At 44.6% G+C, this 19,127-nt stretch overlaps 1 protein-coding gene across 4 annotated transcripts in view; it reads right to left on the minus strand.

Moving 5' to 3' along the window:
- Window positions 1–19,127, minus strand: part of LIN9 (lin-9 DREAM MuvB core complex component) — a 63,066-nt gene that overhangs the window by 15,537 nt on the left and 28,402 nt on the right. For 3 of the 4 annotated variants that reach the window (XM_065400947.1, XM_065400944.1, XM_065400943.1), the window contains 6 exons: window positions 18,782–18,915; window positions 14,885–15,010; window positions 7,648–7,805; window positions 6,266–6,399; window positions 4,051–4,170; window positions 3,761–3,862 (listed from right to left, as the gene is read on the minus strand). In XM_065400947.1, the coding sequence (XP_065257019.1) occupies window positions 3,761–3,862; window positions 4,051–4,170; window positions 6,266–6,399; window positions 7,648–7,805; window positions 14,885–15,010; window positions 18,782–18,915 (774 nt within the window). The remainder of the gene's footprint in view (window positions 1–3,760; window positions 3,863–4,050; window positions 4,171–6,265; window positions 6,400–7,647; window positions 7,806–14,884; window positions 15,011–18,781; window positions 18,916–19,127) is intronic. The other variant, XM_065400945.1, reaches the window with a different exon arrangement.

Below are 19,127 nucleotides of genomic sequence, written 5' to 3' on the forward strand. Positions count from 1 at the left end.
GACCTGTCAGTCTTCATTGATAAATTATAGTAAAAATCAGTCTTACAAGGCCTTATTTTGGGCCAAATTTCTTTTACTGAACACTGACTAAATTTTCGCTTGCGATCAATTGAGGGTGCAAAATTACTGGTGCAGGTCACGATGTCCTCACATCTAATCAGCTAGTTGTGACCACAAATCAACTGTTAGACGTCTAAACATTATAATTAGTTCCCACAATTAATTGCAGGCAAAAAATTAGAGGCTGGCTGGAAACCCCTTTGAAGATATATAACCTATTATACTTATTTTTTTTCAAACTGAAATCTTTCAATGAATTTAATAAATTTTACCAAATAACTTGTCTTGAATACTTATATAACTACTATGTAATAAATGCATAACATTAACAGTGATACTTCATTTTTGTAAACACATTCGAATTTCTGATGCGTTAGATTTTGAATCAGTATTTAATCAAAATGATTGATATAACCACTATCAATGTGAAGCATAATTCCATCAAGTTCCATATAGATTTATTGAGGAATCTGGTCTACAAGCCACTTTAAAATATGCTGACCTTCTTTATGTACCCACCCATTGCCCTTTGGATGGAACTTGACAAAATCTGGTGTGTCAGGATCTAGTATGTCTGCATTCTTCCAGACCAGTGCCACAGACTGTATACCTGATTTTCTCTACTAGTTGTGGTTTGCATGAAGGTAAAAGTTTTGGGTCACAGCATAAGATTCTCTAAGGGGGATCTCTAATTATCTGGTACTTTCTTTTGTGTTATCAAATCATGTATTAATCATGACTCTCATCTGACTTTCCATATAAAGTGCAAATTAAACTTTTGATTGTTGTCACGTCTGAGGAAATTTCAGCAGTTTATAAGCCCTAAGCATGTTCTTAAAGCTTCTTTGGGCTTTTCTATGAAGCTAAGAGGACATATTTTTCCTTTGCACATGACTAAAGCATTGTAATTATAGCCTGAAAAAAAAGCAATAAATGCAGGGAGAAGAGCAAAGGGCAAGCTCCATTTTTGCAGCAAGGCTGTAGTAACTTCTCAGTCCAAGATCCAGCCATATAATGGTAATCAACCTTTAACATAACAATATTACAGTACCTAGACTATATGTTTCTGTTACTCTCACAACAGTGCTGGCATCATGTGAAAGAGATGATTCACTTACAATACAACCAGTGTTAGCTTTTTCATAGCAACACCTAAGCTCAGCAACACTGCTTAAAAAATCTTCAAATAAAAATCATTCATACTCTAGGCTTAAATATAATGTGTAGCCTTTAAGCAGAGCTTTTTTTTGCATCCTTTTCTCATTCCTTTATTAGAAACATGAATTGGGTAGTCCTGAAATGATCAGACAAGAGTTCACACTGGAAGTTTTTGCTCTGATTTTGTTCATCTCAGCATTAATGGCACTATTTTTGCTTGTTCAGTGTCCTTGAAAAAATGCACTCAGAAGCATCACAGACAAGGAGCCCATGCTTTCTAAGCTCAGATTACTTAATGTGAGTAGGTGAATATAACCAAATATAAGTTGAAATTTGAAAGTTTTCTGATTTAAAATACAGCATCAACACCACACAAATCAACCATGATTGGGTAACTGAGTTTTATTGGCTCTTCAGTTTCTTGGTCAGTTTGGTCTTATCACAGTTTTGCAGATCATTCTCCCTAGCACACGTTGACGAATCAGACTGAGAGGATAACTCTCAGATCAAGTGTAGCAGTAGAAACAAATCTCATGCCTTGCAATTAATGAATCTTCATATATCAGTGCCTTATTTTTACTGTAATTGTATTTAATGTAACGTTCTTGACCTTACTAAACACTATCTTACCCTACTTCTTACTATTTTTGGCCATTATGTTTCCCTTAATCCAGTGGTTTTTAACTGGGGGTCTGTGGCCCCATGGGGGTCCACGATCTCTTTCAAGGGGGCCGCGGGGCTCCGTGGCTGAAACCTAGAGCCTGAGCCCAGCACACCCACCAAGGCTGAAGTCCGAAGTTGAAGCCCCGATCCCTGGGGCCCCCCACAGGGCTGAAGCCAGGAGGCACGAGGCTAAAGCCCCGATCCCTGGCACCCCCCATAGGGCTGAAGCCGGGAGGCAGGGGGCTGAATCCCGGAGCCCCGAGCCCTGGTGCTCTCTGTGGGGCAGAAGCCCTGAGCCCATGGGCAGAGTTGGGGACATGAAGGGCGTTGCCCCCTCCCCCCACCAAACTGCAGCACAAGAGCAGGATAGTCCCGGGGGCAGCGCCACACCTCCCCACCACATCTCCTTCTTTCCCTGCCCCCTGGCCTTCTTTCAGAGTCAGGAAGCTGGAGCTGGGCAGTGAGTGTGGGGCAGCTGCTGCTCTGGCTGGTGCCATGGAGCAGGGCAGGCAGCTGCAGCATTCCCTTGTCTCCTGTTGGTGCCCCGGGTTCAAGCTGCTCCTCAGCTCCCAACCCCCTTTTCTCACAAAGCTGGTAAGTGCCTCCTGGGCTGGGGGATCCGGCTCCGTGGCTGGCAGAGCCCTCGGGGAACAGGAACTGCAGGGGAGCCCTCCTGGCACACAGCCTCTAGCTACTCCCCTCCCTAAGTTGTTTTCAAACTTTTTGAGCTAAGCCCCCCACCTTTGAGTTATAATTTTTGGTCCCCCTCCTCCCCCCCCTACCCCTCCGACAGGCTGAGGTGAGTTAGGGGGTGGAGGTGGCATTCCCTCCCTGGACCCCGCTGTGCGGAGCTGGCTTGAGCCCCGCTGGCCCCTGCTCTCCCAAAATAGATGTCAAACTACGCCTATGCCCAAGGCCCCATCCCTGCTGGGCCCTGGAGCTTTTAATAGCAGGTGGGGTTGTCTCAGAAAGAAAAAGGTTTAGAACCCCTGCCTTAATTAATCAGTTTTATTAAGCTCTCTGACAAGCAATATTTACTGCAAGTAATATGCACCATAAGTTGAATGGCCAAAACAGAAATATATCTTATATGAATTGAAGATAAAATTCAGTTCTTTAATCAGTTATGTAATCTTTAAGAACGTTGTCAGAACATCCTGCAGTTCTTATTCGAAAATAGCCTGTTTTGATTCTGCTTTATGCTAGTTTTTGCAAAAATTATAATGGAATTTAACTTCTTTCATTATAAAGTTGACCTTACTAATGATATTGTTTTGTTATCTAGAAAAACAACTTGCTTAGATTAGTTTCTGTGCTTCCTGGATCTCCACTTCCCAGTATTACATTTTCACACTTCGCTGAACACATTCTCAGAATAAGCTAAACTATTATCTTCAAACACATAAGAGGAGGATAAAGATAGATTTGGAACACTAGAATTTATATCTTGAGGGATAGGAAGTGTTTGGTTTAGACGTATCTTTTTCAACTCCCTTTGATTTTGGGACTGCAGAGCTGCCTCTCTTGTTCTCAAAGTGAGCAGGACATCCTACTAGTTGCCCTGGCTTAGTGGACGGGATGTGTCGAATACTTTTTTTAAAAAAAGGATATATCAATACTATGCAATGTGAAAATTAAAATCTTAAAAAGCAGTAACTGACAAAACAGTACTTACAAAGAAGTTCTACATATAGGAAAAAAACCCATCAACATGTCAAAACAAAGATTTTGACTAATAATTCATGTCAAGTTCCTTTTTGATATTAGCAAGCCTCTTATGAATTAGTATCTAGTGTGAGTTAACCACATAAGAGTTCAACACAATAGATGTAAAAAGGTCAATGCACATACAATTAAAAGAAGAGCAGTTAACACTCACCACTTGGATAAGAAATTCTACTGGAAAACCACCTAGTGTTTCGCTATCTGAGCCTGAAATTTTGTTTTTCCAAGAGGATTGTCCTAATAAAGGATCACTGTCCTATACAAGAAAGAAAGTTGCATTTAACAACTTATTTCTAGAAAGATTTAAAAAAACAAAAAACAAAAAATGTTTATCTTGTTAAATATCCTCAGGTAATTCATTTCAATAATATACTGAATTACTATATTAATGTTTCATAACATTGAATTATTAAGCAATGACATTTTCTGGTACATATTACTTACTGTAATTGGAGACTGGAGAGAAGGTGTGTAGTGTAATCGAGGAGGGGTCATGAAGAATCTAGAAGGCCGTTGTTTTTGTCCAAAAGCAGTAATTGGCATAGTTTCATGAGGCTCATTGCTCTGTTAAGATAGAAAAAGGAAGAAACAACTATTCCAGGGTGACTTTAAAGAGACTAAAAGTTTTACACACCTCTTGAACATCACGAACCCATAGATTTATATTTCAGACTAAAACATGTTAAGAGGGTTGGTAGGCTAGCATTAATGTAATACACTGCTTTAGAAAGATCAAGCTTAAGATACTCCCTTCCCTCAATCCTTTGCTTCCAGGCTACAATGGATGGAGAACATCACATAGATAACCTTTCCTTACCAATAAAAGGGGATATGTGGCACTGCATCAGGGAATGCAATAATACTTTGAAAGGATGCTCCACTTTCCTCATTGGAGCAGTCATAGATCAACACTGGAAACAAGTAGGAAGATGCTCAAGACTGCCAGAACAGAACCTGATCTGTTAAACACCTACAGTTGTGTTTGACACTTTAGAAGATACAAAGGAAAACATGGTCCCTGCTCTAAAGATCTTACAATCCAGTCTAGATCAACTCATAAGGCAGGAAAATTCCTTTAATTGCAGGTACACCAGTCAGCAGGGCCGGCTCCAGGCACCAGCTTAACAAGCAGGTGCTTGGGGCGGCCAAGGGAGAGGGGCGGCACCTGCGGCAATTCAGGGGCGGCAGGTCCCTCACTCCCTCTAGGAGCGAAGGACCTGCCGCTGAACTGCCGCCGATTGTGGCTTTTTTTTTTTTTTGCTTGGGGCGGCAGAAATGCTGGAGCCGGCCCTGCCAGTCAGGTAAGGTAAGATAACCCCCGAATTACATTTCAGTCCAAGGCACTTTTATTGTGATAAAAGGATCTGAAACAAGAGCGAAACAACTTTATAACACTTGGTCCCAGTCATCAGAGGCATTTCCAGTTTTCAGCAAGTTGGGAGAGGACAGGACAGGACAGAGCCTTCCCACTGTGTAGCCTCTCTCCTAGGATATCTGCCAGAATCCCATGGAAGAACTCCCTTTGAGGTTTTATTGTAACCATGGGCGATGGGTGAAACCCCCCTTCAGGGAGGCTAGCCCCGGCTCCACCCCTTCCACCCCAGGCCCGAGCTCAGAGGCCCACCCCCTCCCTGTGGCTGGAGGTGCCCCAGCTGAACTGCCGCGGCCCAACCCCCGGGCCTGCCCAAGCACTGGCCCGAGCACCAAGCTCCAGGAAGATGGGGGTGAGGAGGGATGCAGTGGGCAGCCTCATGGGGGAGGGAAGTGGAGGGATGGGGTGGGCGGCGGGGGGGGGGGGTCTTGCAGGGGTGTGGGGTGGAGAAGGGATGCGGTGAGTGAGTCGGGGGGGGGATCTCACAGGGGAGGAGGGTGGAGGAAAGGAGTGACTCACAAGGCAGTGGCGGGCAGTGGGGGCTTCAAGGAAGAGGCGGAGCAGCTAGGGGAAGAGGGGGAGTGCAGGCAGGGCCACCATGGCCCAGGTGTCCGGCAGCGGGGTCCACGGTGGCTGCATCAGGAGCCTCCCCATGCCTATTATACCCGCCGCTCATGATTGTAACCCTTATTTTGTTTCCTACTGAGCTTAGGATAACCCATAGTTCCCAAATGTGATCACCTGATTCATGGTCATATGACTACGGTATGTTCAGACCGGAATGCCTGGTTTTAAAGGACCTAAGGACTGTAACAGGTATACTGGGATGCAAGCATCTGCCCCAAGGCCCAGTGCCCTATTACAATAGGGTATGAGGAAGTTTAAAGGAAAAACTGTTGACCTTCAATGCAGGTCAAGGTTAAAGCCTTTACACACAACTGTCTCAACCTGAAGGTTTGTGCACATCTCCCTGGGCAAGGACAGCCATAAGACGGACAGCAGGGAAACAGGGAACCTGAAATTATATTAAAGATCAAATTCTCCCCTCAAATATATCTGTGCAACTCTCAATAAAGATATTAAAATAGCAAGAATTTATTTACAAAAAGATACTTTAATGGTCATTTTCTATGCGTTTGGTGTGTCTTTTTCTTGATTTATGGCTAATAGCATCTGGATTTTATTCCTGTACCATCTTTGGCTTAATTTAAATATACACATTGGCATATTTTGGAAAAAATCATTTTACATTCCAGCTAGTTTCACAAATGGGTAAATAATACTTACAAGAACTTCATAATCTGGGACTGTATGTGTTCCAAGCCCTGCCCTGTCAAAAGTTACTCTGTAAGTAGCATTAAGTGTGTCTACAGCATCTATCTGTCCAGTGAACAGTCCATCATGGACACCACGCAACCGTGCTAAGAAAGGAAACACAAATATCAAAAATATTTGAGGAAGATCGATGTTAAGAAGTCTTTTGCAAGTAAGCACTGGCAATATACAGAATACCTCGGATGGCATATTCAGTACAACACATACACATTAACGAAAAACACTGTCAACACTGTAAACTCATAATCACTGTCAAGCTTTAATCATAATTTATCTTTACAGGTCAAATGTAATATTTAAAAAACACAATCATCACCACAGGAATCAATTTGAAAAGAATTTTTGCTTCATAACCAGTACCATCTACTACTCTGATTTTATGGAAAAAATGGAGTTCTAAAACTTTTAGAACACTAATTCTGCCCCTTTGCTCACTGCCACGGATAACAATGTATTAAGTGAAAATTAAGAATTGTGTTAGTTAGTATGTAAGCACTAGGGAGCAAACAGCTCCAGTATGGAGTTACAGGAGACTATGGAAATGGCTACTGTGATGTTATTTTTGTTTTTATTTATTATTTGTATTGCTATAGCGCCTACGAGACCTACTCCTGGACCAGGACCCCATTGTGCTAGGTGCTGTACAAACAAAGAACAAAAAGATGTTCCCTGCCCCAAGGAGCTTACAATTTAAGTGTAAGACAAGAGACAACAGATGGATACAAACAGACTGACCATGGAGTACAAGGAAACAATGAGACAATACTGGTCAGCATGATAGACAGTCTCTGCACACCAGCAGCCTAACCATTGTCAAATTTTTGTAGGTATCATGGCAAAGGAGAGTTTTGAAGAGGGATCTGAAGGTAGACAATGAAGTAGCTTTGTAGAGGTTTATGCGAATGCCTCCCAAGGGCGTTATATTGGTGCTTGTGTGCCTGCTCTTCAACAACAGTCAATGTTTGGACAATGACACCTAGTAATGGATTGTTTAAGTTTTAATGTTTAAAGGTCCAGATTAGGGACTGCAGAGCTATAAGTATTTAAACTGTTGTCTTTTCAGGATTTGATGAACTGTCTGGATTTTTAATAAATTAGATCACTTACAACTGACATAGTAGTAGTAATAAAATTATTAGTTATATGATGTTTACATCTTCAAACCATGCTACTTCTTTAGAAACATTAACTAATTCTCAAAACTTCCCACAATGAATTAAGAAAGGTAAAAACATAAAATCTTCATTCAAAAAATGAAATTAACTTATCTGAGCTATGTGTTAGTGGGCAGTATTTACTGATATATTTGCAAAAATAGTTGTTTTTAAAATTACCTGTAACTTTTGTTCCTATAACAAGTGGTAATGGAATTTCATCTGGAAGATCCTTAAATTGTGAAATATCTGCAACTTTCCGCTGTTGTAAAAGTCGGATTTTCTGCCGTTTCTGTTTTAATGCTGACCTCTCCTCCTCAAAGAATGCAGAAGAACATCTATAATACAAATAAAGTAAAACTATATATTTATAGACTCCAAGGTCAGATGGGACCATTGTGATCATCTAGTCTGACCTCCTGTATAATATAGGCCCATAGAATTCTCTAATTAATTCTTAGAACATATTTAGAGAAACATCCAATATTCATTTTAAAATTGCCAGTAATGGAAAATACACCCCGAACTTTGCTAAAAACTGTTCCAGTGGTTAAATACCCTCACAGTTAAATATTTACTCCTTATTTCCAGTGTGAACTTGTCTAGCTTTAGCTTCCAGCCTTTGGAGTGTGTGCTAGACTGAAGAGACCATTATCAAATTTTTGTTCCCCATGTAGGTATTTATAGACTATAATCAATCACCCCATAACTTTATCTTTGTTAAGCTAAACAGATTGAGCTCCTTGAGTCTATCACTATAGGGCAGATTTCTAATCTTTTACTCATTCTTGTGGCTCTTTTCTGAACCCTCTCCAACTTATCAACATCCTTCTTGCATTGTGGACACCAGAACTGGACACAGTATTCCAGCAGCAGTTGCATCAGTACCAAATACAGCAGTAAAATAAAAAACGGTTACTCACCTTCTTGTAACTGTTGTTCTTCGAGATGTGTTGTTCATGTCCATTCCAACCAGGTGTGTGCGCGCGCACACGTGCACGGCAGCTGGAAAGTTTCCCCCCTAGCAGTATCTGTTGGGTCGGTCTGGGCGCTCTCTGGAATGGCACCTTCCTGGTGCTCAAAATAGGGCCCTACCAAACCGCCACCCCCAGTTGTCGGACATGTGGTATAGCCTGTCGAGACCTTTCAGGAAATGGCTGACCATACGGTTGGCAAAGACCGGCTGGCCCTCTGCACCTGGATGGAAGGCACAGATGGCAGCCAAGTGAACCCTTACTGATGACATGGACAATCCTTGCTGGTTGAAGTGAAGACGGTAGTCCAGTATGAGTGGCATAGAGGCGAGCGTCGGGGACAAAAGATGCTGTGTCAACCAGATTGATAATCTCTTCCACTTGGCAAGGTAAGTAGCCCTGGTGGAGGGTTTCCTGCTGCCAAGGAGGACTTGTCTAACCGTGTCCAAGCAGGAATGCTCCATGGGGTTCAGCTACAGAGCTTCCATGCTGTGAGGTGCAATGATTCGAGGTTTGGGTGCTGGAGACAGCCGTGATCCTGAGTTATTAAGTCCGGGAGGAGTGGCAAGGTGATTGGGGCTTCCACAGACATTTCCAGGAAACATGTGTACCAGTGTTGGCGGGGCCAGGCTGGAGCTATCAATATCACTGAAGCCTCTTCCCTCCGTATCTGGAGGAGCACCTTGTGAATGAGAGGGATGGGCGTGGATGCGTACAGGAGACAGCCTCCCCATGGGAGGAGGAATGCGTCTGTGATGGAGCCTGGGCTGCGATTCAGGAAGGAGCAAAACTGCTGGCACTTCCTGTTGCATCGTGTGGCGAACAGATCTATCTGGGGAAAGCCCCACCGTTGGAAGATTAAGTTCGAGATGTCTGGGCATAAGGAGCACTCATGGCCATGGAACGACCTGCTGAGATAGTTCTGTACCCTGGGGAGGTACGATGCTTCAAGGTGTATTGAATGCTCTACGCAGAAATCCCACAACACAAGGGCTTCCTGGCACGGGGAGAGCAGTGTACACCCCCGTTTGTTGATATAGAACATCGCTGTGGTGTCATCTGTTATGACTGATACACATCTCCCTGTCAAGTGGGCTCGGAAAGTCTGGCATGCCAGGCGCACTGCTCTCAGCTTTCTGACATTGATGTGGAGAGTGAGTTCTGCCTGAGACCAGAAGCCGTGTGTCCCGAGGTCTCCCAGATGTGCCCCTCAGCCCAAGGCTGATGCGTCCGTCACTAGCGAGAGGGATGGCTGAGGACTGGTGAAGAGGACCCCTGCACACACTACCTGCGGGTCGAGCCACCACTGGAGGGAGTCGAGGACTAGGCGAGGCAGAGTCATGACCCTGTCCAAACTGTCCTGAGCTGGCCGATACACCGAGGCTAGCCATGATTGGAGAGGCCGAGGTGGGAGTCTGGTGTGTTGCAACACATAGGTACAAGTGACCATGTGCCCTAGAAGTTTCAGGAAATTCCTTGCTGTGGTGGTGGGAAACTGCCCTGAGACTTAGAATGATATCACCCAGGGCCCGAAACTTCACTTCCGGGAGGTATACCCTGGCCTGTGTCGAGTCCAACACTGCCCCTATGAACTCTATCCACTGAACCAGGGACAGAGTCGATTTCCTCAAGTTGAGGAGAAGGCCCAGTTCGTCAAACGACATTCTCATGAAGTCGACTAGTGCCTCCATTTGAGCCCTGGAGCGGCCCTTGATCAGACAGTCGTCGAGGTACAGGAACACCTGCACCTGGTTCCTGCGTAGAAATGTGGCCATGACTGCCATGCACTTGGTAAACACACGAGGTGCCGCTGACAGGCCAAAAGGGAAGACTGAACTGCTAGTGGTTGTTGCTCACCACAAACTTGAGGTACCTTCTGTGGGATGGTGTAATTGCTATATGAAAGTATGCATCCTTTCAGTCGAGGACGGCATACCGATCCCCTGGATTCAAGGACGGGATGATGGAGGTCAAGGAGACCATGTGGAAATTCAGTTTCTTCATGAACCTGTTGAGCTCTCACAGGTCTACGATGGGCCTTTGGCTTTCGGTATTGGGAAATACCAGGAATAGAAGCCCTTACCCTTCAGCTTCTGAGGAACCTCTTCCACTGCCTGCAGTGATAGGAACGAGTACACCTCCTGTTTAAGGAGTTGCTCGTGAGAAGGGTCCCTGAAGAGGGATGGGGAAGGGGGGTGGAAGGATGGTAGGGCAGAGAATTGGAGGGAGTATCCCCTTTCTACCATGCGGAGCACCCAGCGGTCCAATGTGATACGGGCCTAAGCAGGGTAGAAAGGGGATAGTTGGGATGAGAAGGTAAGGCGGGTTGGATCCAGTCCAAGTGCTGGTGCGCCATCCTAGTTTGCACCTTCAAAAGGCCTGCTTCTGGCCGGATGAAGTTTTGGAGGGGCCAGAGCCCTGGCCTGAGGACGGGTGTGGTCTTTTCCTGCCACTCCTGTTTCTCCTCCATGAGCCATCCTGCCGGTTCTGCAGTTGGTAGAACCGTCGAGGAGGTTGCGGCCTAAAATGCCTCCACTATGTAGCGGGGGTGTGGAGGCCCAGCGATATGAGGGTGGCTCTCGAGTCTTTTAGGCTATGTAGCCTTTTATCCATTTTTTCAGAGAACAGTCTCAAACCCTCAAAAGGGGAGATCTTGAATGGTCTGCTGGACCTCATGTGGCAGACCTGGAGCCAGGAACCCCGTCTCATGACAACCCCGGTAGCCATCACCCGAATAGCTGCATCAGCCCCATCCAGAGCGGCCTGCAGTGAAGCTCGGGAGATGAACTTGCCCTCCTCAACCAGAGCCGAGAATTCAGCGTGGGAGTCCTGTGGCAGCAGCTCTGCGAACTTAGCCATTGCCCCACATGTATTGTAGCAGTACCTGCTGACAATGGCCTGCTGATTAGAAATGCGGAGCTGCAAGCCGCTAGTGGAGTAGACATTTCTCCCTAAAAGGTAGAGTTGTTTCGCCTCCCGATTCTTTGGGGAGGGGCCTTGGTAGCCTAGCGCTCGCGTTGGTTAGCAGAATCCACAACCAGGGAATCTGGTGGAGGATAGGTACACAAGTGCTTATAGCCCCTGGACGGCACAAAATAGCATCTTTTATTGTGCTTAGCCGTAGGGAGCAACAGAGCTGGGGTCTGCCACAAGGTTTTTGTGGTGTCGGCAATGGTCTTTATGAGGGGTAGCACAATACGTGCAGGTCCAGAGGGGGCGAGAATATCCACCTTTGGATCTGCATCCTCCACTACTTCCTCCGCCTAAATGCCAAGGCTCTGGGCAGCCCTCCTCAGCAATTGCTGTAGGACCCTGTTGTCCTCCAGGGTCGGGGCTACTGAAGTGCCCGTCAACGCCTCATCCGGAGAAGAAGAGGAAGAGACCTCCGCATGGAGTGGCTGCTCTCTTCCCTCCACGCCCAAGGGGTCCCGTGGCACTTGGGGATCCTGGGCTGGAGCGGACGCGAACGGTGCCGTGCCCTCGGTGCCAAGGTTGCTGAAGCTGGAACCGATGATGTCAAGGCTGTTGTTGGTGCCAAGTCGTTGGCGCTGATGCTGCAGGGGTTGGGATGGTGGCGTCAGGGAACGATGGATCTACCCCCAATCCTGCCGATGCCAACGGTGCCGGAGGCGGTACGAAAGTGGCTCAGGCCACCGATGCCGCCCTGGAATGCGACCCTTGGCTCCGCCCTTGGGCTTGGTGAAAAGTCCAGGGAGTCCAAAAGGGCACTGTGCTGGGGGCTGTCGCTATGTGGGCCACAGTGCCAAGTAAGGTTGCAGGTCTCAAGATGACCTGGACCACCTGCTTCTGCTCCTACGAGATCGGTAGGAGTCCGACTCCGACGTCTCCGAAAAGGAGAACCATGGAGGAGTGGTACTTCAAGGTGCCGAGAGTCTGCGCCGAGGGCTCGGGGACTGACGAGGCTGCTGACGCTGTTCTGGCGCCGGGGAGCAGTGCCCCAGGGATGAGATGCCAGGATATCATTGAGGGTTTTCCCCTTGATAGTGCTGGGGGAGTGACCGGTGCCGGTGACCTATCCCATCTAGGCAGGGAGAACGGTGCCACAAGCTGGAGCAGGTACCGGTCTGCCTCGAATGCCACCAGGGTTGACGGGAGGTGTAGTTGTTGGCTTGGCCTCGGTGAGCGAGAAGGGTCTGGACTCAACCGCCCTTCCATGGAGGCAGGAGTCAACACGACTGTCTCTGGCAGTGGGGCCGAAGTAGCATGGCCCAACTCGGATCTCACATGGCCAGTTCCTTGGGTCTAGCTGGGGGGGTGAAGGGGGGAGGAGAGAAGACGACCCCTCTCCAGCCTCCTGTTTTGCAGCACTGGCGATTGAGACTGGTGCCTGCCTGTGGCATGTAAGGTGTGAGTGGAGCCATGGTGGTGCCGAGAGTCTGTGTCTTTACTTGGTACCGATCCCTGTGCTGATGGTGCCGGGGCACTGTGTACTGAGGAGGAGGCGGCAAGTGGTGCCAGGTTTGCCAATCCAGGGTCAGACTGGGGCCAGAGTGCTGCTTCCATTAGTAGACTCTTCAGGCGCTGATCTCTATCTTTCAGTGTCCTGGGGCGAAACACCCTGTAGATCCTACAGCGATCCTTTTAATGGCTCTCCCAAAAACACTTCAAACATGAAGTGTGAGGATCGCTTCTGGGCATACACTTGCCACAGACTTTACAGGCTTTGAAGCCAGGAGACTGCAGCATACCCTAGCACCGGGATAGTGATGGAGGAGAAACCCCCCGCCGCGCCCAAAGGAAACGTAAGAACTAAGTAAAGTACCTACTAACTACTTAATCCTAACTACAAAAACTGATTAACTATATACAGACTGCTAAATGCGCTTGTCAGGACAAGAGCAAGGGGAAGTTCCAGCTAACCGTCACTGGCGGTAAGTAGGAACTGGGGGTGGTGGGTCGGTAGGGCCCTATATTGAGTGCCAGGAAGGCGCCATTCCAGGGGGCGTGTGGACTGACCCGACGGATGCTGCAGGGGAAAATTCTTGTGGCTGCTGTGCACACGTGGGCGCACACACCTGATTGGAATTGACATGAACAAGCACTCGAAGAAGAACCTCTGTTTTCCTATTCAAGATTCCCATGTTTATGCATCCAAGGATCACATTAGCCCTTGTGGTCACAGCATCACACTGAGGAGTCATGTTTACCCGATTACCCCCTGCAACGCCCAAATCTTTTACAGAGTTACTGCTTTCCAGGATAGAGTCCCCAATGTGTAAGTATGACCTGCATTCTTTGTTCCTAGATGTATACATTTTACAGTTAGCCATAACGTTATCTGCTTGCGTTTAGCTTACCAAGTGATCCAGATTGCACAGTATCAGTTATTTATCACTCTCCCAATTTTTTTGTCATCTGCAAACTTCATCAGTGATGACTTTATGTTTTCTTTCAGGTCATTGATAAAAATGGTAAATAGCATAGGGCCAAGCACCGATACTTGTGGGATCACACTAGAAACACACCTGCTCAAGGATGATTTTCCATTTTTCCATGTTTGAGATCTAACAGTTAGCCAGCATTTAACTGTCATTATAGTTTTTTAATCAAATGTTATGCAGTACCAAATCAAATACCTTACAGAAATCTAAGAATATTACGTCAATACTATTACCTTTAGCGACCAAACTTGTAATCTACCCAAAAAAAGATATCAAGTTAGTTTGACAAGATCTATTTTCCATAAACCCATGTTGATTGGCATTTATTATATTACTCTCCTTTAATTTTTTATTAATCAAATCCCATATGAGCTACTCTATTATTTTGCCCAGGAGCTAAGTCAGACTGATAGGCTGATAATTACCCAGATCATCCTGTTTACCCTTTTTAAATATTGGTACAACATAAGATTTCTTCCAGTCTTCTGGAACTTCCCCAGTATTCCAAGACTTATTGAAAATCATTATTAATGGTCCAATGAGTTCCACAGCCAGCTCTTTTAAAACTCTTGGATGCAAGTTATTCGGACCTTCTGATTTAAAAATGTCTAACTTCATTGGCTGCTGTTTAACATCATAGTTAAACTCAAAACTGAAAATACACATATATGGAGAGATTTAAGAAGTTGTGCTGTAGAAAACAGCTTGGGCTCCATTACCAGATAACACTGGAACATGAGAGATAATTATTCCACTATTTTTTCATCCTGCTTTGGAAGGGCCCAATGATCTGTAGGTTTGGCAGCATTGTATGGGCTGGCCATACTCAAATAACTTACTTGGAATTTAAAAAAAATACAATTCCTATATCCATTTCATGCATACACAGGTAAAGGCATGTTGCTTTATTCTCAATGATACCTATATTCAAAAGAAATGCAACCATATTTTAGTAAGATGATCCAGAAACGATTAAGAAAAAAATATTAATCCTCTGAAAAATGAATTAAAAGTAAAATAAAATTATATATTTATTTTTACCTTCGTGGTTTTCCCATTAATCGTCTGATTTTTCCCCATTCCACTCTTGTTAATTTTCGGGTTTTCAGGTTTGGAAAAGACTCTTTCAGGCATACACAGAAATCATTATCTCCCTCAAACAATGGTCTGTTAAAACACAAGTGACACTCCGTTAATTACAAACCTGTTAACTACATCCAGAAAATGTCTGTCATGAGGAACTAAGAAATCTCCATCCTCACAAGAAATGTGTGGAACAAAGTTACTGAAAATGTTTCTGTTCCCTGCAGAGGAATTTATACTTTATCAACTTGAAATTAAGTCAATTAAAAAAAAAAAAAAGTGTACAAAATAGTTTTAGGAGCTACATTTGCACTTGAATCCTCCTACCAATATATATGGGTTACAATGAAATCACATTTTCTCTCTTTTTAAAATGTTTCTCTCCCTTGTTGCTGTGTGGAAAACCCCACAGAAACGGAGGCCATGAACGTGCATTGTGACCCATGCACATGGATTGTTAAATCTGGGTGGATCCCCACTGAAGTCAGTGAGACAAGTGCAGCAGTCCACCTGCACAAATCACAGTAAAGGAGTGAGATTTTAAAGGAAAATGAGTGACTTACACAAAAGAGGTGTGAAAATGTCTATGCACAAGGTGCTGTCATATGCACTAAGTAAATAAATTGAGAAAGAAAAATATATTTTTTATTCTAATCTCTTTTAAATATAGCACGGATTCTCAACTTGGGTCACAAATAGGTCCAAAAGGGCTGAGACTACCCTGCTTTTTTCTATGGTTAGAAGGAAAGGATTATCTATTGTAATGTGGGGTCATGGATGGTATGAAAAAACTGAGAACCACTGAGTTACTGTAATCTTAAGTGTTTCTTGTATCAATAAAAAGTAAAAATTTTCAAACAGAAATATGATTTTTAAATTGATGTAGCCCATTTAAATTGGATTAAAATATTTTACAATGGTTAGATTAAAATAACTAACAATGGTTGCATACTGAGTAACGTATTGGTACTTGACGAAGACATCTGTGCAATTTCTAATTCTTGCTTCATATAAAATATTTATATTAGTATTTATTATGTAAAAGAAAGGTCTAGATGATATCATTCATAACAAAATAGCTCATTCTAGAAAGTTTGTTAAAAGATAATTGTAGTTTTAGAAACAACTTGAGGCACTAATAAATTTACAGGATGGTCATATATCTTAGTAGTATTTATTTCAAATGGTGACAAATTTACTTTGATAATCACCATTTTCAGAGCTAGGAGACTTTGGGAATTATCTACTACATACCTCACATTTCAGTTAACTAATGGACTGAACAATGATATACATTATTATTACTAGTATAAGCTAAAAGTTCTTAAAGGGTCATTGTCAAGGATGGTGGAATACAAATGTTACTTATGCAAAAATATAACAGTAATTTGTTCCCAGTATCCCAGTAATACATTTAACAAGACCATTTGTTGGGAAAAAACCCAACAACAACCCTGTATGCTGTGAATTTAAAGCAAATTAAATAAGCGTAATTTTTATACCTATGACAGGCATATACATAATTCTTTTCCTCTGCTATGCCTGACTGCTGAGTTCAGAGAATATTGTCTCAACAATCCTGACAGAAGCTATTCTGATTGAACACTGGAATACATTTATGTATCCTGAACAAATGCTAAGGAAAAATATTGGTTAACAACGATATGATCTTTTAAAATAAAAAGTGGCAAAGTATTGTTCTGGCTTGTTTTCCTATGGTGGGTTGCTAGTTTCACTGCCGGGTCACACCAGTTTTTGAACAACACCTAAGCTGCTACTGACTAATTTTCCAATGGTCTCGCATTTAGATTTGAACTGTTACAAATCTGTGATGGGATATACAAACTACACAGTAGGCAAGAAGGGGTTAAAGAGCAGCTTTGGGCTCACGCAGCTCTGCCCCACTGCCCCTGCCGAGGTATGCCAATCTTGGAGGAGAAGACCTGAATTTCTCCCTTTTCATTCGGAAGGCCCAGTCTGGGGCGGTGGACAGACCTGTAATCCTCAGTTCCCATGACAGAGAACCAAGCTATATTGACTGTGAACACAGAAAAGCAGGACAAACAGCTGGAAGATCCAGGTGGGGCACAGAAGCTGGAAGAGCTCTTTATTTCTGTTAATTTATTTTCTCTTCCATTGTTACCTTGAGGACTGAGACTAGGGGGTTGTGAATATGAGCCCTCTGAGGAGAAGATGGCCGCATTGTAGGAAGCAGCTCAGGGAAGAAACAAGAGGTCTGATGAGACAGACCTTAACTGCTTGCAACCACTTGCTGCAAGGGTCCCTCAGCTGGAACCTAGGGTAGAGGGAGGAACTGAATTCCCCTACAGCCTCACCATAAGGACTAGCCAGAAGACCCCAGGCACAAGGGCCCAGAAGGACTATTGGACCTGGGCCAGGACTGTCAACCTGGTGTGAAGGCCTGGGACTACTGGGTGAAAACCCTGATTTATGCCAAAAAGAGTGAGACCAAAGGGGGCCACATCGCAAGGCAAGAGGGGACCCATATCAGACTTCGGCAGCAGGACTACAAAGAACAAAACCCAGCAATGCTGCTCCTAGCCACAAAGTGGCCCCCAGCTGGTAAGTCACCTTGCCACAAGTGATGGAGAACGTAGGCATCTCTTCAGCCCCGCTAAAGGGTGTGACATTATGTGACATTAAAAAAAAAAAAAATCCCTTACCCCCCTTAACAAGGTTGAGGCGGAGTCTAGAAGCCAGCCAGATCTGAACCCATTTCCAAGAGGGACAACTGCAGTTGTTGCAGCAGATAGCACAGCCGCACTGGCAGATGCAAGTGGTCCTTATCTGGCAGAGACTGATGCAGAAGGCGCAGATGAAACAACCACCCCCCAACATGACAGGGGCTCTATGGACTGTGCATATGGAGAGGTGTGGACTGTGGGCCTGCAAGCAAAGCCAGGCTCCATTCACCTGCAATTTAATGGAAGTGGTGGAGATGTTGGACATGAGGTGTAACCAGGATCAGGAATTAGGCCCTGCAGCAGAGCCAGACTCTGGGTTCCTAATGGAGTTCCTTTTACTGTAGTAGACTAACTGATTGGCTACACTGCCTGATTGGCTGAAAGGGTGAGCAGACCCGCTCCTGAGCAGAGGTAGAGCAGTTCAGCATCTATTCAAAGGATTTACCCACAGCTGCGATAGCTCCTGCCTGAACCCACCCCTGCTCCTGTGTTGCCTTACTCCAGGTAACCCGATTCTAACTCTGGGCTCCAAGTCCTGCCTCTGGCCCTGACCTGAGGCTCTGATATCTGGCTTCTGACTCCAGCTCTGACCCTGCACTCTGATTTCTGGTTATCAACTCCTTCTCCAACTATTATACTTGACTCCTGCTCTGACCACTAGGCATAACTGCCCACATCCCGGTCACTGACAGCCAGACTTTGGTCTGCGACCAGCTGATTGGCTCAGAGAAGGTCCCCAGAGAACTATTTTTTTTTTCTCCACATTGTGTCCATGGGTATGTGAAGTTTACTCCATCCAGCAGGTTGAGCTGACAGTAGATCTCTACTGGTAGGACTGCCCCCAAGACTTGCTTATCCAGTCATCCTATGCCAGGATGGGGAATCCTTCGTAGAAGTGTTGGGCTGATCACTTGTTGGAAGGAACCTTGGAGACCCAGGGTAGAGCTGACTTGGAACCGATAAAACTGGTAGGGATTGGGGAAAAAGAGGATCCCAGTGAAGCGAACTCCAGCCACTCAGCATCCCCTTCACATTCTTGGGCAATCAGGAACCCAAAGGCTGCCCCACTGTGAGAAAGTGTCAATTCCAGGGAGTAACTTTAGTTTCTACAGTAATAAATAAAAATAATATATAAAGAAATAGTACGTACTTATCTATATTTGAGTAGAACCATTCATATATGCACCATTTGTGTGCTTTGGGAAGTTTGAGTAGATTACGTAACCGTAATCCAATCTTCTGTGATGCTTTCTTGTCTGGCGTTGGCATTGTTGCAGTAAACTTCTAAGCAATAAAATAAAGGAGAGGTTACTAGCAGCTGAACTTCCAAAGTGAAAATGAAAGCATTTGCAGTATTAAATGTGCTAAACAGTACAATGAATCAAACAAACAGGAGCCTTCTCAAATTCTTCAATTGTTTATTAAATATTCAGAATTCTTTAACTAGATAAGCAAAGTTCATTTTCTTGATAAAAATGAATACATTAGCAACTGCA

The sequence above is a fragment of the Emys orbicularis genome, chromosome 3, assembly GCF_028017835.1.
Source record: "Emys orbicularis isolate rEmyOrb1 chromosome 3, rEmyOrb1.hap1, whole genome shotgun sequence".
Classification (NCBI taxonomy): Eukaryota; Metazoa; Chordata; order Testudines; family Emydidae; genus Emys; species Emys orbicularis.